This window comes from Oncorhynchus tshawytscha, linkage group LG20 (genome assembly GCF_018296145.1).
Source record: "Oncorhynchus tshawytscha isolate Ot180627B linkage group LG20, Otsh_v2.0, whole genome shotgun sequence".
NCBI lineage: Eukaryota > Metazoa > Chordata > Actinopteri > Salmoniformes > Salmonidae > Oncorhynchus > Oncorhynchus tshawytscha.
The window spans coordinates 24,769,627-24,794,522 of record NC_056448.1 but is presented as its reverse complement, the minus strand read 5'-3'; the positions used below and the strand labels follow the sequence as shown (position 1 = coordinate 24,794,522).

The window sequence follows — 24,896 nt, the reverse complement described above, 5'->3', positions numbered from 1 at the left end:
GTGTGTACCTTGACTTCATGTATCATTCTAAACACAAGCTAAATACCACATGGATGGATTCATGGTCACTACTGATTTGTTTAAGTAGGTCTAAGTCTAATTGCTCTGTGGAAATACACCGTAAGGCATACCAACAGTTATTATCGTGTATGTAAGCAGATGGCCTTATAACTGAGGACATTGAGAGAAACGTTCAAAGCCAGGTAGGAGGCGATCGTGGGCGGCGAAGCTCGTCTCATTTTATATAACTCCTGTTCACTTTCATTCCTCACATTTCTTCTGAACATCAACATCATCCCTCTCTATCACTGAAGCGTTAATCAGACCGTTTCTCTTCTCTCTCTCTTCTCTCTGTTCCCAAAACACTTGGTGTAATGTGAAATCTTAACATCTCTGAATAATCTTGTTCTCTAAAGGAGTGAGTTATTGTACTGTAATACTTCCCAAGACTCTGGGGGAGATAGCAGGATCAAACGGTGGTGACTCACTCTGCTGTGTGGGCGAGCTGCTGAACCCGGGGGTATCAAGGACGGACGGATGGAGGGGGGGTATCAAGGACGGTGTAACGGCAGATTTCCTCCTCTTCATCTGAAGAGGAGTAAGGATCGGACCAAGATGCGGCGTGGTAAGTGTCCATAATGTTTATTTTAAAAACAAACTGAACACTAAGAATACAAAAATAATAAACGATGACGTGAATAACCAAACCGAAACAGTACTCCTGGCTGGCTGACGGCTCTGGCAGGTCCTGGCTGACTGACGGCTCTGGCAGGTCCTGACTGACTGACGGCTCTGGCAGGTCCTGGCTGACTGATGGCTCTGACGGCTCAGGACAGACTGGCGGCTCTAGCAGCTCCTGACAGACGGGAGACTCTAGCAGCTCAGGACAGACGGGAGACTCTAGCAGCTCAGGACAGACGGGAGACTCTAGCAGCTCAGGACAGACGGGAGACTCTAGCAGCTCTGGACAGACGGGAGACTCTAGCAGCTCTGGACAGACGGGAGACTCTAGCAGCTCTGGACAGACGGGAGACTCTAGCAGCTCTGGACAGACGGGAGACTCTAGCAGCTCTGGACAGACAGGAGACTCTGGTAGCGCTGGAGAGGACAGAAAGCTCTGGCAGCGCTGGACAGGCGGGAGACCCTGTAGACAGAAGACGGAGAGACAGCCTGGTGCGGAGGGCTGCCACCGGAGGGATAGTGCGCGGAGGTGGTACTGGATAGACCGGACCGTGCAGGTGCACTGGAGCTCTTGAGCACCGACCCTGCCCAACCTTACACCGACCCTGCCCAACCTGACTCTTGGGCTTCCAACTGCGCCGCCGTGCTGCCTCCTCATACCAGCGCCTCCAGCTCTGCTTTGGGGCGGTGATATTCCCCTGGCTGTGCCCAGGGTCCTCTCCCATCTTGAATTTCCTCCCAAGTACATGAGTCCTGTGTCTTCGGCCGCTGTTGCTGCTGCCCATTACCACGCCGCTTGGTCCTCTGTTGGTGGCTGTTTCTGTAACGGCAGATTTCCTCCTCTTCGTCTGAAGAGGAGTAAGGATCGGACCAAGATGCGGCGTGGTAAGTGTTCATGTCGTTTATTTTAAAAACATAAACTGAACACTAAGAATACAAAAATAATAAACGATGACGTGAATAACCAAACCGAAACAGTACTCCTGGCTGGCTGACGGCTCTGGCAGGTCCTGGCTGACTGACGGCTCTGGCAGGTCCTGACTGACTGACGGCTCTGGCAGGTCCTGGCTGACTGATGGCTCTGACGGCTCAGGACAGACTGGCGGCTCTAGCAGCTCCTGACAGACGGGAGACTCTAGCAGCTCAGGACAGACGGGAGACTCTAGCAGCTCAGGACAGACGGGAGACTCTAGCAGCTCAGGACAGACGGGAGACTCTAGCAGCTCTGGACAGACGGGAGACTCTAGCAGCTCTGGACAGACGGGAGACTCTAGCAGCTCTGGACAGACGGGAGACTCTAGCAGCTCTGGACAGACGGGAGACTCTAGCAGCTCTGGACAGACGGGAGACTCTAGCAGCTCTGGACAGACGGGAGACTCTAGCAGCTCTGGACAGACAGGAGACTCTGGTAGCGCTGGAGAGGAGGAAAGCTCTGGCAGCGCTGGACAGGCGGGAGACCCTGTAGGCAGAAGACGGAGAGACAGCCTGGTGCGGAGGGCTGCCACCGGAGGGATAGTGCGCGGAGGTGGTACTGGATAGACCGGACCGTGCAGGTGCACTGGAGCTCTTGAGCACCGACCCTGCCCAACCTTACACCGACCCTGCCCAACCTGACTCTTGGGCTTCCAACTGCGCCGCCGTGCTGCCTCCTCATACCAGCGCCTCCAGCTCTGCTTTGGGGCGGTGATATTCCCCTGGCTGTGCCCAGGGTCCTCTCCCCATCTTGAATTTCCTCCCAAGTACATGAGTCCTGTGTCTTCGGCCGCTGTTGCTGCTGCCCATTACCACGCCGCTTGGTCCTCTGTTGGTGGCTGTTTCTGTAACGGCAGATTTCCTCCTCTTCGTCTGAAGAGGAGTAAGGATCGGACCAAGATGCGGCGTGGTAAGTGTTCATGTCGTTTATTTTAAAAACATAAACTGAACACTAAGAATACAAAAACAATAAACGATGACGTGAATAACCAAACCAAAACAGTACCGTGTGGCGAAAAACACAGACACGGAAACAAACACCCACCAACCAACAGTGAAACCCAAACTAAGTATGATTCTCAATCAGAGACAACTAACAACACCTGCCTGTGATTGAGAACCATACTAGGCCAAACACAGAAATAGAAAAACATAGAAACACAAAACATAGACTGCCCACCCCAACGCCCTGACCATACACAATAAAGACAAAACAAAGGAAATAAAGGTCAAAATGTGACAGACGGACATCATTGCATTTTGGAGACGACTACTGAAAAACAACAGTGTGCACAAATCTGTCTATGTGTGGTGCTGCTGTATGGATTTTGAGTGTAATATTTTTAGCTTGCCTAGTTAAAAAAAGGTTAAATAAATCCCCACAAATAAATTAAAAATATAAAAAATAGCTGGAGCTCTCTGTCTGCTAACACTAGAGTAACAGGTTTACTCAGGGAGTGAGCCTCTAAATACAGGAGTTTACTCAGGGAGTGGGTCTCTAAATACAGGAGATTACTCAGGGAGTGGGTCTCTAAATACAGGAGTTTACTCAGGGAGTGGGCCTCTAAATACAGGAGTTTACTCAGGGAGTGGGCCTCTAAATACAGGAGTTTACTCAGGGAGTGGGACTCTAAATACAGGAGTTTACTCAAGGAGTGGGCCTCTAAATACAGGAGTTTACTCAGGGAGTGGGTCTCTAAATACAGGAGTTTACTCAGGGAGTGGGCCTCTAAATACAGGAGTTTACTCAGGGAGTGGGCCTCTAAATACAGGAGTTTACTCAGGGAGTGGTCTCTAAATACAGGAGTTTACTCAGGGAGTGGTCTCTAAATACAGGAGTTTACTCAGGGAGTAGGTCTCTAAATACAGGAGTTTACTCAGGGAGTGGGCCTCTAAATACAGGAGTTTACTCAGGGAGTAGGTCTCTAAATACAGGAGTTTAGTCAGGGAGTGGGACTCTAAATACAGGAGTTTACTCAAGGAGTGGGCCTCTAAATACAGGAGTTTGGTCAGCAAATGTCACTCAATCCCTGCAAGTCCAAATCCATCACACTTTGTGTACAGTGAGAGTGTGTGTGTGTCTGTGTATGCTTATTAAAACCGCCCAGGGACTCCCCATTTATTGGCAGATTCAACCATCAATCAATTTGACAAGCACTCTGTCTGCTACTGAGGCGAGGCAGGGGTGGGTCACAGGCCTTACTTTATTACCACTGATGTGATTACTTCCTCCAGGAGAGAGAGACTGCAGTACAGTGATGTGATTAGTTCCTCCAGGAGAGAGACACTGCAGTACAGTGATGTGATTACTTCCTCCAGGAGAGAGACTGCAGTACAGTGATGTGATTACTTCCTCCAGGAGAGAGAGACTGCAGTACAGTGATGTGATTACTTCCTCCAGGAGAGAGAGACTGCAGTACAGTGATGTGATTACTTCCTCCAGGATGTGATTACTTCCTCCAGGAGAGAGACTGCAGTACAGTGATGTGATTACTTCCTCCAGGAGAGAGACACTGCAGTACAGTGATGTGATTACTTCCTCCAGGAGAGAGACACTGCAGTACAGTGATGTGATTACTTCCTCCAGGAGAGAGACACTGCAGTGCAGTGATGTGATTACTTCCTCCAGGAGAGAGACTGCAGTACAGTGATGTGATTACTTCCTCCAGGATGTGATTACTTCCTCCAGGGAGAGAGACTGCAGTACAGTGATGTGATTACTTCCTCCAGGAGAGAGACACTGCAGTACAGTGATGTGATTACTTCCTCCAGGAGAGAGACACTGCAGTACAGTGATGTGATTACTTCCTCCAGGAGAGAGAGACTGCAGTACAGTGATGTGATTACTTCCTCCAGGAGAGAGACACTGCAGTACAGTGATGTGATTACTTCCTCCAGGAGAGAGACACTGCAGTACAGTGATGTGATTACTTCCTCCAGGAGAGAGAGACTGCAGTACAGTGATGTGATTACTTCCTCCAGGAGAGAGACACTGTAGTATGGTGCATTTACAACAACACATACTAACATAGCACCAGTCTAACCCAATCAGTGAGGTGTACACACACACACACCTATCGCAAGGTAATCCCATTACAAAAATGGCAATATAATGTCACTAAGGTAGTATGGCTTACTGATGAAGATAATAAGCTATTATACTATAGATCGATTGGAGGGGAGGGGGGGGGTCTCTCTTCATGGTAACCTATGAGGAGAAAGAGGCTTCAGAGATAAGTGTCTATGTTTCTTCATGGCAGGCTGTGATGGAGGGCCAGAAGGTGATAGAACAGAGTAGGAGAGACATGAGGAGCTTCCTGGGGTGATTGGGAGGTTACCTTTGTGACAAAGACTAAACGGGGGGTGGCACTCACCGACTTGGAGGACTCAAGGGATCCGGAGGAGAGGGTGTCTCGGCTGCTGCGGCTCTTGGAGCTGAGGTGTGGCGAAGAGGAGGGCGAGTCGTCGATGTAGGGCAGGATGTCATGGTGGCGCCTCTGCTCCTCCGCACGGTCCGCATCGTACCCGTAAGTGGGAGGGGTCCCCGTGAACGGACCATCTGTGAATGACAAAGCATTTGTGATCATGTTGGTGAGTATAAGGGTAGCTATCCTGGTGTAGATATGTCTGTTTCTAGTCTAAATCCCTTCAAGGCCAGGAGGCTGAGTACAGTGGAGAGTTCTGGGAAGTGTGTGTGTAATGCTGGGGGGGGTGGGGGCATCCATGTCACAATGTCGTTGACCTTTTGGTCAACCCCCCACGAGAGCTGTCCATGGTTCATGTGTTCTGACTCAGACAGGATAGACGTTTTACTCTCTCAAGTTTACACCACACAGTAAGCATTGTGTCTGCATTTACATGAGCTCAACCTCCCTCCACTGGAAACAGCAGCCAGGGACTGAGTTGATGGTCGGGGGCCAAACAATAGATTGAATTGGAAAAGAACAATCATTTTACACCTTGATTTCATTCTATTTGTGGGAAAACTTGTAAACATATTTCTAATTAAACTAATTTTTGGGTGAATTCTGGTGATTTTACAGTATTGTTTTTTACCTAAAAACCTCCACACTGACATACTGTGTGTGACATTTTTCTATTTCCTTTACTCATGGTTTTAAAGCCATTTCTCTCTCTCTCTCTCCCACACTCCCCTCTGTCTGTCTGTGTGCCCACTGCCCACTGTACCCAGAGCCTACTGCCCATAGTGACCGTGCCGCTGCTGCCAACCGCCCTGCGGAGCATGCTACCAGGCCATGCCAGGTGAGGCCAGGGGACAACTGAGGGACTGTCTGAGGATGGGTACACCGCCTGCCAGGTGTCTGCTCAGTGCCCCATGCCAAGGGCCATTAAGTCTCTCCATAGATAGACACTACCAAAGTATGAATCACCAAAGTGTGCACCATAGGAACACTCAGAGTCTGTGTAGAGTAAAGTAGTAGCCACAACCAATACTACTTACAAGACCATAAAAGACCACTGTATCTATCTAACTGCAGCAAAAGGGAGATCTAGTGGTGGAGGGGCAAACAAGGCAAAAAGACACGTTAAGAGTAACATCATTGTTTATATTGATTTAGGACTAAAGTACAAACACTCAAGATTCAAAGACTTACACAGTATATTCAGTATACATGAACTAGGTCAACCTGGGAGGTATTTCCCTCATTTACGCTAAGCAAGTGTAGTGTACAGGTCTGTATTAGTGTCTGGTATGATTCTAGACTAATTGTATGCCTAGGGCCTCAGAGCTTGTGTGTATTTTCCAGTAAGGAGGGATGAGACATCATACGGCAGTAACAGGTCAGCTGTGAGGGCACTGTGCTATAGGTGCTGGCTGCAGGGAACACACTATCTCTAAGACAGCCCCTCTAACCCACACAGGGTCTACAGTACAGTAACAGGTCAGCTGTGAGGGCACTGTGCTATAGGTGCTGGCTGCAGGGAACACACTATCTCTAAGACAGCCCCTCTAGCCCACACAGGGTCTACAGTACAGTAACAGGTCAGCTGTGAGGGCACTGAGCTATAGGTGCTGGCTGCAGGGAACACACTATCTCTAAAACAGCCCCTCTAGCCCACACAGGGTCTACAGTACAGTAACAGGTCAGCTGTGAGGGCACTGTGCTATAGGTGCTGGCTGCAGGGAACACACTATCTCTAAGACAGCCTCTCTAGCCCACACAGGGTCTACAGTACAGTAACAGGTCAGCTGTGAGGGCACTGTGCTATAGGTGCTGGCTGCAGGGAACACATTATCTCTAAGACTGCCCCTCTAGCCCACACAGGGTCTACAGTACAGTAACAGGTCAGCTGTGAGGGCACTGTGCTATAGGTGCTGGCTGCAGGGAACACACTATCTCTAAGACAGCCCCTCTAGCCCACACAGGGTCTACAGTACAGTAACAGGTCAGCTGTGAGGGCACTGAGCTATAGGTGCTGGCTGCAGGGAACACACTATCTCTAAAACAGCCCCTCTAGCCCACACAGGGTCTACAGTACAGTAACAGGTCAGCTGTGAGGGCACTGTGCTATAGGTGCTGGCTGCAGGGAACACACTATCTCTAAGACAGCCTCTCTAGCCCACACAGGGTCTACAGTACAGTAACAGGTCAGCTGTGAGGGCACTGTGCTATAGGTGCTGGCTGCAGGGAACACACTATCTCTAAGACTGCCCCTCTAGCCCACACAGGGTCTACAGTACAGTAACAGGTCAGCTGTGAGGGCACTGTGCTATAGATGCTGGCTGCAGGGAACACACTATCTCTAAGACAGCCCCTCTAACCCACACAGGGTCTACAGTACAGTAACAGGTCAGCTGTGAGGGCACTGTGCTATAGGTGCTGACTGCAGGGAACACAGTGTCTCTAAGACAGCCCCTCTAGCCCACACAGGGTCTACAGTACAGTAACAGGTCAGCTGTGAGGGCACTGTGCTATAGGTGCTGGCTGCAGGGAACACACTATCTCTAAGACAGCCCCTCTAGCCCAAACAGGGTCTACAGTACAGTAACAGCCCCTCTAGCCCAGATAGGGTCTACAGTACAGTAACAGCCCCTCTAGCCTACACAGGGTCTACAGTACAGTAACAGCCCCTCTAGCCCAGACAGGGTCTACAGTACAGTAACAGGTCAGCTGTGAGGGCACTGTGCTATAGGTGCTGGCTGCAGGGAACACACTATCTCTAAGACAGCCCCTCTAGCCCACACAGGGTCTACAGTACAGTAACAGGTCAGCTGTGAGGGCATTGAGCTATAGGTGCTGGCTGCAGGGAACACACTATCTCTAAAACAGCCCCTCTAGCCCACACAGGGTCTACAGTACAGTAACAGGTCAGCTGTGAGGGCACTGTGCTATAGGTGCTGGCTGCAGGGAACACACTATCTCTAAGACAGCCCCTCTAGCCCACACAGGGTCTACAGTACAGTAACAGGTCAGCTGTGAGGGCACTGAGCTATAGGTGCTGGCTGCAGGGAACACACTATCTCTAAAACAGCCCCTCTAGCCCACACAGGGTCTACAGTACAGTAACAGGTCAGCTGTGAGGGCACTGTGCTATAGGTGCTGGCTGCAGGGAACACACTATCTCTAAGACAGCCCTCTAGCCCACACAGGGTCTACAGTACAGTAACAGGTCAGCTGTGAGGGCACTGTGCTATAGGTGCTGGCTGCAGGAACACATTATCTCTAAGACTGCCCCTCTAGCCCACACAGGGTCTACAGTACAGTAACAGGTCAGCTGTGAGGGCACTGTGCTATAGGTGCTGGCTGCAGGGAACACACTATCTCTAAGACAGCCCCTCTAGCCCACACAGGGTCTACAGTACAGTAACAGGTCAGCTGTGAGGGCACTGTGCTATAGGTGCTGGCTGCAGGGAACACACTATCTCTAAGACAGCCCTCTAGCCCACACAGGGTCTACAGTACAGTAACAGGTCAGCTGTGAGGGCACTGAGCTATAGGTGCTGGCTGCAGGGAACACACTATCTCTAAAACAGCCCCTCTAGCCCACACAGGGTCTACAGTACAGTAACAGGTCAGCTGTGAGGGCACTGTGCTATAGGTGCTGGCTGCAGGGAACACACTATCTCTAAGACAGCCTCTCTAGCCCACACAGGGTCTACAGTACAGTAACAGGTCAGCTGTGAGGGCACTGTGCTATAGGTGCTGGCTGCAGGGAACACACTATCTCTAAGACTGCCCCTCTAGCCCACACAGGGTCTACAGTACAGTAACAGGTCAGCTGTGAGGGCACTGTGCTATAGATGCTGGCTGCAGGGAACACACTATCTCTAAGACAGCCCCTCTAACCCACACAGGGTCTACAGTACAGTAACAGGTCAGCTGTGAGGGCACTGTGCTATAGGTGCTGACTGCAGGGAACACAGTGTCTCTAAGACAGCCCCTCTAGCCCACACAGGGTCTACAGTACAGTAACAGGTCAGCTGTGAGGGCACTGTGCTATAGGTGCTGGCTGCAGGGAACACAGTATCTCTAAGACAGCCCCTCTAGCCCACACAGGGTCTACAGTACAGTAACAGCCCCTCTAGCCCAGACAGGGTCTACAGTACAGTAACAGCCCCTCTAGCCCACACAGGGTCACACAGTACAGTAACAGTCCCTCTAGCCCACACAGGGTCTACAGTACAGTAACAACCCCTCTAGCCCACACAGGGTCTACAGTACAGTAACAGGTCAGCTGTGAGGGCACTGTGCTATAGGTGCTGGCTGCAGGGAACACACTATCTCTAAGACAGCCCCTCTAGCCCACACAGGGTCTACAGTACAGTAACAGGTCAGCTGTGAGGGCATTGAGCTATAGGTGCTGGCTGCAGGGAACACACTATCTCTAAAACAGCCCCTCTAGCCCACACAGGGTCTACAGTACAGTAACAGGTCAGCTGTGAGGGCATTGAGCTATAGGTGCTGGCTGCAGGGAACACACTATCTCTAAGACAGCCCCTCTAGCCCACACAGGGTCTACAGTACAGTAACAGGTCAGCTGTGAGGGCACTGAGCTATAGGTGCTGGCTGCAGGAACACACTATCTCTAAAACAGCCCCTCTAGCCCACACAGGGTCTACAGTACAGTAACAGGTCAGCTGTGAGGGCACTGTGCTATAGGTGCTGGCTGCAGGGAACACACTATCTCTAAGACAGCCCCTCTAGCCCACACAGGGTCTACAGTACAGTAACAGGTCAGCTGTGAGGGCATTGAGCTATAGGTGCTGGCTGCAGGGAACACACTATCTCTAAGACAGCCCCTCTAGCCCACACAGGGTCTACAGTACAGTAACAGGTCAGCTGTGAGGGCATTGAGCTATAGGTGCTGGCTGCAGGGAACACACTATCTCTAAGACAGCCCCTCTAGCCCACACAGGGTCTACAGTACAGTAACAGGTCAGCTGTGAGGGCACTGAGCTATAGGTGCTGGCTGCAGGGAACACACTATCTCTAAAACAGCCCCTCTAGCCCACACAGGGTCTACAGTACAGTAACAGGTCAGCTGTGAGGGCACTGTGCTATAGGTGCTGGCTGCAGGGAACACACTATCTCTAAGACAGCCCCTCTAGCCCACACAGGGTCTACAGTACAGTAACAGGTCAGCTGTGAGGGCACTGTGCTATAGGTGCTGGCTGCAGGAACACACTATCTCTAAGACTGCCCCTCTAGCCCACACAGGGGGTCTACAGTACAGTAACAGGTCAGCTGTGAGGGCACTGTGCTATAGGTGCTGGCTGCAGGGAACACACTATCTCTAAGACAGCCCCTCTAGCCCACACAGGGTCTACAGTACAGTAACAGGTCAGCTGTGAGGGCACTGTGCTATAGGTGCTGGCTGCAGGGAACACACTATCTCTAAGACTGCCCCTCTAGCCCACACAGGGTCTACAGTACAGTCTAACAGGTCAGCTGTGAGGGCACTGTGCTATAGGTGCTGGCTGCAGGGAACACACTATCTCTAAGACAGCCCCTCTAGCCCACACAGGGTCTACAGTACAGTAACAGGTCAGCTGTGAGGGCACTGAGCTATAGGTGCTGGCTGCAGGGAACACACTATCTCTAAAACAGCCCCTCTAGCCCACACAGGGTCTACAGTACAGTAACAGGTCAGCTGTGAGGGCACTGTGCTATAGGTGCTGGCTGCAGGGAACACACTATCTCTAAGACAGCCTCTCTAGCCCACACAGGGTCTACAGTACAGTAACAGGTCAGCTGTGAGGGCACTGTGCTATAGGTGCTGGCTGCAGGGAACACACTATCTCTAAGACTGCCCCTCTAGCCCACACAGGGTCTACAGTACAGTAACAGGTCAGCTGTGAGGGCACTGTGCTATAGATGCTGGCTGCAGGGAACACACTATCTCTAAGACAGCCCCTCTAACCCACACAGGGTCTACAGTACAGTAACAGGTCAGCTGTGAGGGCACTGTGCTATAGGTGCTGGCTGCAGGGAACACAGTGTCTCTAAGACAGCCCTCTAGCCCACACAGGGTCTACAGTACAGTAACAGGTCAGCTGTGAGGGCACTGTGCTATAGGTGCTGGCTGCAGGAACACAGTATCTCTAAGACAGCCCCTCTAGCCCACACAGGGTCTACAGTACAGTAACAGCCCCTCTAGCCCAGACAGGGTCTACAGTACAGTAACAGTCCCTCTAGCCCACACAGGGTCTACAGTACAGTAACAACCCCTCTAGCCCACACAGGGTCTACAGTACAGTAACAGGTCAGCTGTGAGGGCACTGTGCTATAGGTGCTGGCTGCAGGGAACACACTATCTCTAAGACAGCCCCTCTAGCCCACACAGGGTCTACAGTACAGTAACAGGTCAGCTGTGAGGGCATTGAGCTATAGGTGCTGGCTGCAGGGAACACACTATCTCTAAGACAGCCCCTCTAGCCCACACAGGGTCTACAGTACAGTAACAGGTCAGCTGTGAGGGCATTGAGCTATAGGTGCTGGCTGCAGGGAACACACTATCTCTAAGACAGCCCCTCTAGCCCACACAGGGTCTACAGTACAGTAACAGGTCAGCTGTGAGGGCACTGAGCTATAGGTGCTGGCTGCAGGGAACACACTATCTCTAAAACAGCCCCTCTAGCCCACACAGGGTCTACAGTACAGTAACAGGTCAGCTGTGAGGGCACTGTGCTATAGGTGCTGGCTGCAGGGAACACACTATCTCTAAGACAGCCTCTCTAGCCCACACAGGGTCTACAGTACAGTAACAGGTCAGCTGTGAGGGCACTGTGCTATAGGTGCTGGCTGCAGGGAACACACTATCTCTAAGACTGCCCCTCTAGCCCACACAGGGTCTACAGTACAGTAACAGGTCAGCTGTGAGGGCACTGTGCTATAGGTGCTGGCTGCAGGGAACACACTATCTCTAAGACAGCCCCTCTAGCCCACACAGGGTCTACAGTACAGTAACAGGTCAGCTGTGAGGGCACTGTGCTATAGGTGCTGGCTGCAGGGAACACACTATCTCTAAGACTGCCCCTCTAGCCCACACAGGGTCTACAGTACAGTAACAGGTCAGCTGTGAGGGCACTGTGCTATAGGTGCTGGCTGCAGGGAACACACTATCTCTAAGACAGCCCCTCTAACCCACACAGGGTCTACAGTACAGTAACAGGTCAGCTGTGAGGGCACTGTGCTATAGGTGCTGGCTGCAGGGAACACAGTGTCTCTAAGACAGCCCCTCTAGCCCACACAGGGTCTACAGTACAGTAACAGGTCAGCTGTGAGGGCACTGTGCTATAGATGCTGGCTGCAGGGAACACACTATCTCTAAGACAGCCCCTCTAACCCACACAGGGTCTACAGTACAGTAACAGGTCAGCTGTGAGGGCACTGTGCTATAGGTGCTGGCTGCAGGGAACACAGTGTCTCTAAGACAGCCCCTCTAGCCCACACAGGGTCTACAGTACAGTAACAGGTCAGCTGTGAGGGCACTGTGCTATAGGTGCTGGCTGCAGGGAACACAGTATCTCTAAGACAGCCCCTCTAGCCCACACAGGGTCTACAGTACAGTAACAGCCCCTCTAGCCCAGACAGGGTCTACAGTACAGTAACAGCCCCTCTAGCCCACACAGGGTCAACAGTACAGTAACAGTCCCTCTAGCCCACACAGGGTCTACAGTACAGTAACAACCCCTCTAGCCCACACAGGGTCTACAGTACAGTAACAGGTCAGCTGTGAGGGCACTGTGCTATAGGTGCTGGCTGCAGGGAACACACTATCTCTAAGACAGCCCCTCTAGCCCACACAGGGTCTACAGTACAGTAACAGGTCAGCTGTGAGGGCACTGAGCTATAGGTGCTGGCTGCAGGGAACACACTATCTCTAAAACAGCCCCTCTAGCCCACACAGGGTCTACAGTACAGTAACAGGTCAGCTGTGAGGGCACTGTGCTATAGGTGCTGGCTGCAGGGAAAACACTATCTCTAAGACAGCCTCTCTAGCCCACACAGGGTCTACAGTACAGTAACAGGTCAGCTGTGAGGGCACTGTGCTATAGGTGCTGGCTGCAGGGAACACACTATCTCTAAGACTGCCCCTCTAGCCCACACAGGGTCTACAGTACAGTAACAGGTCAGCTGTGAGGGCACTGTGCTATAGATGCTGGCTGCAGGGAACACACTATCTCTAAGACAGCCCCTCTAACCCACACAGGGTCTACAGTACAGTAACAGGTCAGCTGTGAGGGCACTGTGCTATAGGTGCTGGCTGCAGGGAACACAGTGTCTCTAAGACAGCCCCTCTAGCCCACACAGGGTCTACAGTACAGTAACAGGTCAGCTGTGAGGGCACTGTGCTATAGATGCTGGCTGCAGGGAACACACTATCTCTAAGACAGCCCCTCTAACCCACACAGGGTCTACAGTACAGTAACAGGTCAGCTGTGAGGGCACTGTGCTATAGGTGCTGGCTGCAGGGAACACAGTGTCTCTAAGACAGCCCCTCTAGCCCACACAGGGTCTACAGTACAGTAACAGGTCAGCTGTGAGGGCACTGTGCTATAGGTGCTGGCTGCAGGGAACACAGTATCTCTAAGACAGCCCCTCTAGCCCACACAGGGTCTACAGTACAGTAACAGCCCCTCTAGCCCAGACAGGGTCTACAGTACAGTAACAGCCCCTCTAGCCCACACAGGGTCAACAGTACAGTAACAGTCCCTCTAGCCCACACAGGGTCTACAGTACAGTAACAACCCCTCTAGCCCACACAGGGTCTACAGTACAGTAACAGGTCAGCTGTGAGGGCACTGTGCTATAGGTGCTGGCTGCAGGGAACACACTATCTCTAAGACAGCCCCTCTAGCCCACACAGGGTCTACAGTACAGTAACAGGTCAGCTGTGAGGGCACTGAGCTATAGGTGCTGGCTGCAGGGAACACACTATCTCTAAAACAGCCCCTCTAGCCCACACAGGGTCTACAGTACAGTAACAGGTCAGCTGTGAGGGCACTGTGCTATAGATGCTGGCTGCAGGGAACACACTATCTCTAAGACAGCCCCTCTAACCCACACAGGGTCTACAGTACAGTAACAGGTCAGCTGTGAGGGCACTGTGCTATAGGTGCTGACTGCAGGGAACACAGTGTCTCTAAGACAGCCCCTCTAGCCCACACAGGGTCTACAGTACAGTAACAGGTCAGCTGTGAGGGCACTGTGCTATAGGTGCTGGCTGCAGGGAACACAGTATCTCTAAGACAGCCCCTCTAGCCCACACAGGGTCTACAGTACAGTAACAGCCCCTCTAGCCCAGACAGGGTCTACAGTACAGTAACAGCCCCTCTAGCCCACACAGGGTCAACAGTACAGTAACAGTCCCTCTAGCCCACACAGGGTCTACAGTACAGTAACAACCCCTCTAGCCCACACAGGGTCTACAGTACAGTAACAGGTCAGCTGTGAGGGCACTGTGCTATAGGTGCTGGCTGCAGGGAACACACTATCTCTAAGACAGCCCCTCTAGCCCACACAGGGTCTACAGTACAGTAACAGGTCAGCTGTGAGGGCATTGAGCTATAGGTGCTGGCTGCAGGGAACACACTATCTCTAAAACAGCCCCTCTAGCCCACACAGGGTCTACAGTACAGTAACAGGTCAGCTGTGAGGGCACTGTGCTATAGGTGCTGGCTGCAGGGAACACACTATCTCTAAGACAGCCCCTCTAGCCCACACAGGGTCTACAGTACAGTAACAGGTCAGCTGTGAGGGCACTGAGCTATAGGTGCTGGCTGCAGGGAACACACTATCTCTAAAACAGCCCCTCTAGCCCACACAGGGTCTACAGTACAGTAACAGGTCAGCTGTGAGGGCACTGTGCTATAGGTGCTGGCTGCAGGGAACACACTATCTCTAAGACAGCCTCTCTAGCCCACACAGGGTCTACAGTACAGTAACAGGTCAGCTGTGAGGGCACTGTGCTATAGGTGCTGGCTGCAGGGAACACACTATCTCTAAGACTGCCCCTCTAGCCCACACAGGGTCTACAGTACAGTAACAGGTCAGCTGTGAGGGCACTGTGCTATAGGTGCTGGCTGCAGGGAACACACTATCTCTAAGACAGCCCCTCTAGCCCACACAGGGTCTACAGTACAGTAACAGGTCAGCTGTGAGGGCACTGTGCTATAGGTGCTGGCTGCAGGGAACACACTATCTCTAAGACTGCCCCTCTAGCCCACACAGGGTCTACAGTACAGTAACAGGTCAGCTGTGAGGGCACTGTGCTATAGGTGCTGGCTGCAGGGAACACACTATCTCTAAGACAGCCCCTCTAGCCCACACAGGGTCTACAGTACAGTAACAGGTCAGCTGTGAGGGCACTGAGCTATAGGTGCTGGCTGCAGGGAACACACTATCTCTAAAACAGCCCCTCTAGCCCACACAGGGTCTACAGTACAGTAACAGGTCAGCTGTGAGGGCACTGTGCTATAGGTGCTGGCTGCAGGGAACACACTATCTCTAAGACAGCCCCTCTAGCCCACACAGGGTCTACAGTACAGTAACAGGTCAGCTGTGAGGGCACTGTGCTATAGGTGCTGGCTGCAGGGAACACACTATCTCTAAGACAGCCCCTCTAGCCCACACAGGGTCTACAGTACAGTAACAGGTCAGCTGTGAGGGCACTGTGCTATAGGTGCTGGCTGCAGGGAACACACTATCTCTCTAAGACAGCCCCTCTAACCCACACAGGGTCTACAGTACAGTAACAGGTCAGCTGTGAGGGCACTGTGCTATAGGTGCTGGCTGCAGGGAACACAGTATCTCTAAGACAGCCCCTCTAGCCCACACAGGGTCTACAGTACAGTAACAGGTCAGCTGTGAGGGCACTGTGCTATAGGTGCTGGCTGCAGGGAACACAGTATCTCTAAGACAGCCCCTCTAGCCCACACAGGGTCTACAGTACAGTAACAGCCCCTCTAGCCCAGACAGGGTCTACAGTACAGTAACAGCCCCTCTAGCCCACACAGGGTCAACAGTACAGTAACAGTCCCTCTATCCCACACAGGGTCTACAGTACAGTAACAACCCCTCTAGCCCACACAGGGTCTACAGTACAGTAACAGGTCAGCTGTGAGGGCACTGTGCTATAGGTGCTGGCTGCAGGGAACACACTATCTCTAAGACAGCCCCTCTAGCCCACACAGGGTCTACAGTACAGTAACAGGTCAGCTGTGAGGGCACTGAGCTATAGGTGCTGGCTGCAGGGAACACACTATCTCTAAAACAGCCCCTCTAGCCCACACAGGGTCTACAGTACAGTAACAGGTCAGCTGTGAGGGCACTGTGCTATAGGTGCTGGCTGCAGGGAAAACACTATCTCTAAGACAGCCTCTCTAGCCCACACAGGGTCTACAGTACAGTAACAGGTCAGCTGTGAGGGCACTGTGCTATAGGTGCTGGCTGCAGGGAACACACTATCTCTAAGACTGCCCCTCTAGCCCACACAGGGTCTACAGTACAGTAACAGGTCAGCTGTGAGGGCACTGTGCTATAGATGCTGGCTGCAGGGAACACACTATCTCTAAGACAGCCCCTCTAACCCACACAGGGTCTACAGTACAGTAACAGGTCAGCTGTGAGGGCACTGTGCTATAGGTGCTGGCTGCAGGGAACACAGTGTCTCTAAGACAGCCCCTCTAGCCCACACAGGGTCTACAGTACAGTAACAGGTCAGCTGTGAGGGCACTGTGCTATAGATGCTGGCTGCAGGGAACACACTATCTCTAAGACAGCCCCTCTAACCCACACAGGGTCTACAGTACAGTAACAGGTCAGCTGTGAGGGCACTGTGCTATAGGTGCTGGCTGCAGGGAACACAGTGTCTCTAAGACAGCCCCTCTAGCCCACACAGGGTCTACAGTACAGTAACAGGTCAGCTGTGAGGGCACTGTGCTATAGGTGCTGGCTGCAGGGAACACAGTATCTCTAAGACAGCCCCTCTAGCCCACACAGGGTCTACAGTACAGTAACAGCCCCTCTAGCCCAGACAGGGTCTACAGTACAGTAACAGCCCCTCTAGCCCACACAGGGTCAACAGTACAGTAACAGTCCCTCTAGCCCACACAGGGTCTACAGTACAGTAACAACCCCTCTAGCCCACACAGGGTCTACAGTACAGTAACAGGTCAGCTGTGAGGGCACTGTGCTATAGGTGCTGGCTGCAGGGAACACACTATCTCTAAGACAGCCCCTCTAGCCCACACAGGGTCTACAGTACAGTAACAGGTCAGCTGTGAGGGCACTGAGCTATAGGTGCTGGCTGCAGGGAACACACTATCTCTAAAACAGCCCCTCTAGCCCACACAGGGTCTACAGTACAGTAACAGGTCAGCTGTGAGGGCACTGTGCTATAGGTGCTGGCTGCAGGGAAAACACTATCTCTAAGACAGCCTCTCTAGCCCACACAGGGTCTACAGTACAGTAACAGGTCAGCTGTGAGGGCACTGTGCTATAGGTGCTGGCTGCAGGGAACACACTATCTCTAAGACTGCCCCTCTAGCCCACACAGGGTCTACAGTACAGTAACAGGTCAGCTGTGAGGGCACTGTGCTATAGATGCTGGCTGCAGGGAACACACTATCTCTAAGACAGCCCCTCTAACCCACACAGGGTCTACAGTACAGTAACAGGTCAGCTGTGAGGGCACTGTGCTATAGGTGCTGGCTGCAGGGAACACAGTGTCTCTAAGACAGCCCCTCTAGCCCACACAGGGTCTACAGTACAGTAACAGGTCAGCTGTGAGGGCACTGTGCTATAGATGCTGGCTGCAGGGAACACACTATCTCTAAGACAGCCCCTCTAACCCACACAGGGTCTACAGTACAGTAACAGGTCAGCTGTGAGGGCACTGTGCTATAGGTGCTGGCTGCAGGGAACACAGTGTCTCTAAGACAGCCCCTCTAGCCCACACAGGGTCTACAGTACAGTAACAGGTCAGCTGTGAGGGCACTGTGCTATAGGTGCTGGCTGCAGGGAACACAGTATCTCTAAGACAGCCCCTCTAGCCCACACAGGGTCTACAGTACAGTAACAGCCCCTCTAGCCCAGACAGGGTCTACAGTACAGTAACAGCCCCTCTAGCCCACACAGGGTCAACAGTACAGTAACAGTCCCTCTAGCCCACACAGGGTCTACAGTACAGTAACAACCCCTCTAGCCCACACAGGGTCTACAGTACAGTAACAGGTCAGCTGTGAGGGCACTGTGCTATAGGTGCTGGCTGCAGGGAACACACTATCTCTAAGACAGCCCCTCTAGCCCACACAGGGTCTACAGTACAGTAACAGGTCAGCTGTGAGGGCACTGAGCTATAGGTGCTGGCTGCAGGGAACACACTATCTCTAAAACAGCCCCTCTAGCCCACACAGGGTCTACAGTACAGTAACAGGTCAGCTGTGAGGGCACTGTGCTATAGATGCTGGCTGCAGGGAACACACTATCTCTAAGACAGCCCCTCTAACCCACACAGGGTCTACAGTACAGTAACAGGTCAGCTGTGAGGGCACTGTGCTATAGGTGCTGACTGCAGGGAACACAGTGTCTCTAAGACAGCCCCTCTAGCCCACACAGGGTCTACAGTACAGTAACAGGTCAGCTGTGAGGGCACTGTGCTATAGGTGCTGGCTGCAGGGAACACAGTATCTCTAAGACAGCCCCTCTAGCCCACACAGGGTCTACAGTACAGTAACAGCCCCTCTAGCCCAGACAGGGTCTACAGTACAGTAACAGCCCCTCTAGCCCACACAGGGTCAACAGTACAGTAACAGTCCCTCTAGCCCACACAGGGTCTACAGTACAGTAACAACCCCTCTAGCCCACACAGGGTCTACAGTACAGTAACAGGTCAGCTGTGAGGGCACTGTGCTATAGGTGCTGGCTGCAGGGAACACACTATCTCTAAGACAGCCCCTCTAGCCCACACAGGGTCTACAGTACAGTAACAGGTCAGCTGTGAGGGCACTGTGCTATAGGTGCTGGCTGCAGGGAACACACTATCTCTAAACAGCCCTCTAGCCCACACAGGGTCTACAGTACAGTAACAGGTCAGCTGTGAGGGCACTGTGCTATAGGTGCTGGCTGCAGGGAACACACTATCTCTAAGACAGCCCCTCTAGCCCACACAGGGTCTACAGTACAGTAACAGGTCAGCTGTGAGGGCACTGAGCTATAGGTGCTGGCTGCAGGGAACACACTATCTCTAAAACAGCCCCTCTAGCCCACACAGGGTCTACAGTACAGTAACAGGTCAGCTGTGAGGGCACTGTGCTATAGGTGCTGGCTGCAGGGAACACACTATCTCTAAGACAGCCCCTCTAGCCCACACAGGGTCTACAGTACAGTAACAGGTCAGCTGTGAGGGCACTGAGCTATAGGTGCTGGCTGCAGGGAACACACTATCTCTAAGACAGCCCCTCTAGCCCACACAGGGTCTACAGTACAGTAACAGGTCAGCTGTGAGGGCACTGTGCTATAGGTGCTGGCTGCAGGGAACACACTATCTCTAAGACAGCCCCTCTAGCCCACACAGGGTCTACAGTACAGTAACAGGTCAGCTGTGAGGGCACTGTGCTATAGGTGCTGGCTGCAGGGAACACACTATCTCTAAGACTGCCCCTCTAGCCCACACAGGGTCTACAGTACAGTAACAGGTCAGCTGTGAGGGCACTGTGCTATAGGTGCTGGCTGCAGGGAACACACTATCTCTAAGACAGCCCCTCTAGCCCACACAGGGTCTCAGTACAGTAACAGGTCAGCTGTGAGGGCACTGAGCTATAGGTGCTGGCTGCAGGGAACACACTATCTCTAAGACAGCCCCTCTAGCCCACACAGGGTCTACAGTACAGTAACAGGTCAGCTGTGAGGGCACTGAGCTATAGGTGCTGGCTGCAGGGAACACACTATCTCTAAGACAGCCCCTCTAGCCCACACAGGGTCTACAGTACAGTAACAGGTCAGCTGTGAGGGCACTGTGCTATAGGTGCTGGCTGCAGGGAACACACTATCTCTAAGACAGCCCCTCTAGCCCACACAGGGTCTACAGTACAGTAACAGGTCAGCTGTGAGGGCACTGTGCTATAGATGCTGGCTGCAGGGAACACACTATCTCTAAGACAGCCCCTCTAACCCACACAGGGTCTACAGTACAGTAACAGGTCAGCTGTGAGGGCACTGTGCTATAGGTGCTGGCTGCAGGGAACACAGTATCTCTAAGACAGCCCCTCTAGCCCACACAGGGTCTACAGTACAGTAACAGGTCAGCTGTGAGGGCACTGTGCTATAGGTGCTGGCTGCAGGGAACACACTATCTCTAAGACAGCCCCTCTAGCCCACACAGGGTCTACAGTACAGTAACAGGTCAGCCCAGACAGGGTCTACAGTACAGTAACAGCCCCTCTAGGTGCAGGGCAACAGTACAGTAACAGTCCCTCTATCTCTACAGTACAGTAACAACCCCTCTAGCCCACACAGGGTCTACAGTACAGTAACAGGTCAGCTGTGAGGGCACTGTGCTATAGGTGCTGGCTGCAGGGAACACACTATCTCTAAGACAGCCCCTCTAGCCCACACAGGGTCTACAGTACAGTAACAGGTCAGCTGTGAGGGCACTGAGCTATAGGTGCTGGCTGCAGGGAACACACTATCTCTAAAACAGCCCCTCTAGCCCACACAGGGTCTACAGTACAGTAACAGGTCAGCTGTGAGGGCACTGTGCTATAGGTGCTGGCTGCAGGGAAACACTATCTCTAAGACAGCCCTCTAGCCCACACAGGGTCTACAGTACAGTAACAGGTCAGCTGTGAGGGCACTGTGCTATAGGTGCTGGCTGCAGGGAACACACTATCTCTAAGACTGCCCCTCTAGCCCACACAGGGTCTACAGTACAGTAACAGGTCAGCTGTGAGGGCACTGTGCTATAGGTGCTGGCTGCAGGGAACACACTATCTCTAAGACAGCCCCTCTAGCCCACACAGGGTCTACAGTACAGTAACAGGTCAGCTGTGAGGGCACTGTGCTATAGGTGCTGGCTGCAGGGAACACACTATCTCTAAGACAGCCCCTCTAGCCCACACAGGGTCTACAGTACAGTAACAGGTCAGCTGTGAGGGCACTGTGCTATAGATGCTGGCTGCAGGGAACACACTATCTCTAAGACAGCCCCTCTAACCCACACAGGGTCTACAGTACAGTAACAGGTCAGCTGTGAGGGCACTGTGCTATAGGTGCTGGCTGCAGGGAACACAGTGTCTCTAAGACAGCCCCTCTAGCCCACACAGGGTCTACAGTACAGTAACAGGTCAGCTGTGAGGGCACTGTGCTATAGGTGCTGGCTGCAGGGAACACAGTATCTCTAAGACAGCCCCTCTAGCCCACACAGGGTCTACACAGTAACAGCCCCTCTAGCCCAGACAGGGTCAGTACAAACACAGCCCACACAGGGTCAACAGTACAGTAACAGTCCTCTAGGGCCACACAGGGTCTACAGGTAACAACCCCTCTAGCCCACACAGGGTCTACAGTACAGTAACAGGTCAGCTGTGAGGGCACTGTGCTATAGGTGCTGGCTGCAGGGAACACACTATCTCTAAGACAGCCCCTCTAGCCCACACAGGGTCTACAGTACAGTAACAGGTCAGCTGTGAGGGCACTGAGCTATAGGTGCTGGCTGCAGGGAACACACTATCTCTAAAACAGCCCCTCTAGCCCACACAGGGTCTACAGTACAGTAACAGGTCAGCTGTGAGGGCACTGTGCTATAGGTGCTGGCTGCAGGGAAAACACTATCTCTAAGACAGCCCCTCTAGCCCACACAGGGTCTACAGTACAGTAACAGGTCAGCTGTGAGGGCACTGTGCTATAGGTGCTGGCTGCAGGGAACACACTATCTCTAAGACTGCCCCTCTAGCCCACACAGGGTCTACAGTACAGTAACAGGTCAGCTGTGAGGGCACTGTGCTATAGATGCTGGCTGCAGGGAACACACTATCTCTAAGACAGCCCCTCTAACCCACACAGGGTCTACAGTACAGTAACAGGTCAGCTGTGAGGGCACTGTGCTATAGGTGCTGGCTGCAGGGAACACAGTGTCTCTAAGACAGCCCCTCTAGCCCACACAGGGTCTACAGTACAGTAACAGGTCAGCTGTGAGGGCACTGTGCTATAGATGCTGGCTGCAGGGAACACACTATCTCTAAGACAGCCCCTCTAACCCACACAGGGTCTACAGTACAGTAACAGGTCAGCTGTGAGGGCACTGTGCTATAGGTGCTGGCTGCAGGGAACACAGTGTCTCTAAGACAGCCCCTCTAGCCCACACAGGGTCTACAGTACAGTAACAGGTCAGCTGTGAGGGCACTGTGCTATAGGTGCTGGCTGCAGGGAACACAGTATCTCTAAGACAGCCCCTCTAGCCCACACAGGGTCTACAGTACAGTAACAGCCCCTCTAGCCCAGACAGGGTCACACTACAGTAACAGCCCCTCTAGCCCACACAGGGTCAACAGTACAGTAACAGTCCCTCTAGCCCACACAGGGTCTACAGTACAGTAACAACCCCTCTAGCCCACACAGGGTCTACAGTACAGTAACAGGTCAGCTGTGAGGGCACTGTGCTATAGGTGCTGGCTGCAGGGAACACACTATCTCTAAGACAGCCCCTCTAGCCCACACAGGGTCTACAGTACAGTAACAGGTCAGCTGTGAGGGCACTGAGCTATAGGTGCTGGCTGCAGGGAACACACTATCTCTAAAACAGCCCCTCTAGCCCACACAGGGTCTACAGTACAGTAACAGGTCAGCTGTGAGGGCACTGTGCTATAGATGCTGGCTGCAGGGAACACACTATCTCTAAGACAGCCCCTCTAACCCACACAGGGTCTACAGTACAGTAACAGGTCAGCTGTGAGGGCACTGTGCTATAGGTGCTGGCTGCAGGGAACACAGTGTCTCTAAGACAGCCCCTCTAGCCCACACAGGGTCTACAGTACAGTAACAGGTCAGCTGTGAGGGCACTGTGCTATAGGTGCTGGCTGCAGGGAACACAGTATCTCTAAGACAGCCCCTCTAGCCCACACAGGGTCTACAGTACAGTAACAGCCCCTCTAGCCCAGACAGGGTCACTACAGTACAGTAACAGCCCCTCTAGCCCAACACAGTAACAGTCCCTCTAGCCCACACAGGGTACAGTAACAACCCCTCTAGCCCACACAGGGTCTACAGTACAGTAACAGGTCAGCTGTGAGGGCACTGTGCTATAGGTGCTGGCTGCAGGGAACACAGTATCTCTAAGACAGCCCCTCTAGCCCACACAGGGTCTACAGTACAGTAACAGGTCAGCTGTGAGGGCACTGTGCTATAGGTGCTGGCTGCAGGGAACACACTATCTCTAAGACAGCCCCTCTAGCCCACACAGGGTCTACAGTACAGTAACAGGTCAGCTGTGAGGGCACTGTGCTATAGGTGCTGGCTGCAGGGAACACACTATCTCTAAGACAGCCCCTCTAGCCCACACAGGGTCTACAGTACAGTAACAGGTCAGCTGTGAGGGCACTGTGCTATAGGTGCTGGCTGCAGGGAACACACTATCTCTAAGACAGCCCCTCTAGCCCACACAGGGTCTACAGTACAGTAACAGGTCAGCTGTGAGGGCACCAGACAGGTGCTGGCTGCAGGGAACACACTATCTCTAAGACAGCCCCTCTAGCCCACACAGGGTCTACAGTACAGTAACAGGTCAGCTGTGAGGGCACTGTGCTATAGGTGCTGGCTGCAGGGAACACACTATCTCTAAGAAGCCCCTCTAGCCCACACAGGGTCTACAGTACAGTAACAGGTCAGCTGTGAGGGCACTGTGCTATAGGTGCTGGCTGCAGGGAACACACTATCTCTAAGACAGCCCTCTAGCCCACACAGGGTCTACAGTACAGTAACAGGTCAGCTGTGAGGGCACTGTGCTATAGGTGCTGGCTGCAGGGAACACACTATCTCTAAGACAGCCCCTCTAGCCCACACAGGGTCTACAGTACAGTAACAGGTCAGCTGTGAGGGCACTGTGCTATAGATGCTGGCTGCAGGGAACACACTATCTCTAAGACAGCCCCTCTAACCCACACAGGGTCTACAGTACAGTAACAGGTCAGCTGTGAGGGCACTGTGCTATAGGTGCTGACTGCAGGGAACACAGTGTCTCTAAGACAGCCCCTCTAGCCCACACAGGGTCTACAGTACAGTAACAGGTCAGCTGTGAGGGCACTGTGCTATAGGTGCTGGCTGCAGGGAACACAGTATCTCTAAGACAGCCCCTCTAGCCCACACAGGGTCTACAGTACAGTAACAGCCCCTCTAGCCCAGACAGGGTCTACAGTACAGTAACAGCCCCTCTAGCCCACACAGGGTCAACAGTACAGTAACAGTCCCTCTAGCCCACACAGGGTCTACAGTACAGTAACAACCCCTCTAGCCCACACAGGGTCTACAGTACAGTAACAGGTCAGCTGTGAGGGCACTGTGCTATAGGTGCTGGCTGCAGGGAACACACTATCTCTAAGACAGCCCCTCTAGCCCACACAGGGTCTACAGTACAGTAACAGGTCAGCTGTGAGGGCATTGAGCTATAGGTGCTGGCTGCAGGGAACACACTATCTCTAAAACAGCCCCTCTAGCCCACACAGGGTCTACAGTACAGTAACAGGTCAGCTGTGAGGGCACTGTGCTATAGGTGCTGGCTGCAGG

At 52.7% G+C, this 24,896-nt stretch overlaps 1 protein-coding gene across 1 annotated transcript in view; it reads right to left on the bottom strand.

Moving 5' to 3' along the window:
- The window catches only part of LOC112220366 (breakpoint cluster region protein-like), a 186,996-nt gene that overhangs the window by 68,441 nt on the left and 93,659 nt on the right, over positions 1-24,896 (bottom strand). The window contains exon 2 of the mRNA XM_042302391.1: positions 5,028-5,212. Coding sequence (XP_042158325.1) covers positions 5,028-5,212 — 185 coding nt within the window. The remainder of the gene's footprint in view (positions 1-5,027; positions 5,213-24,896) is intronic.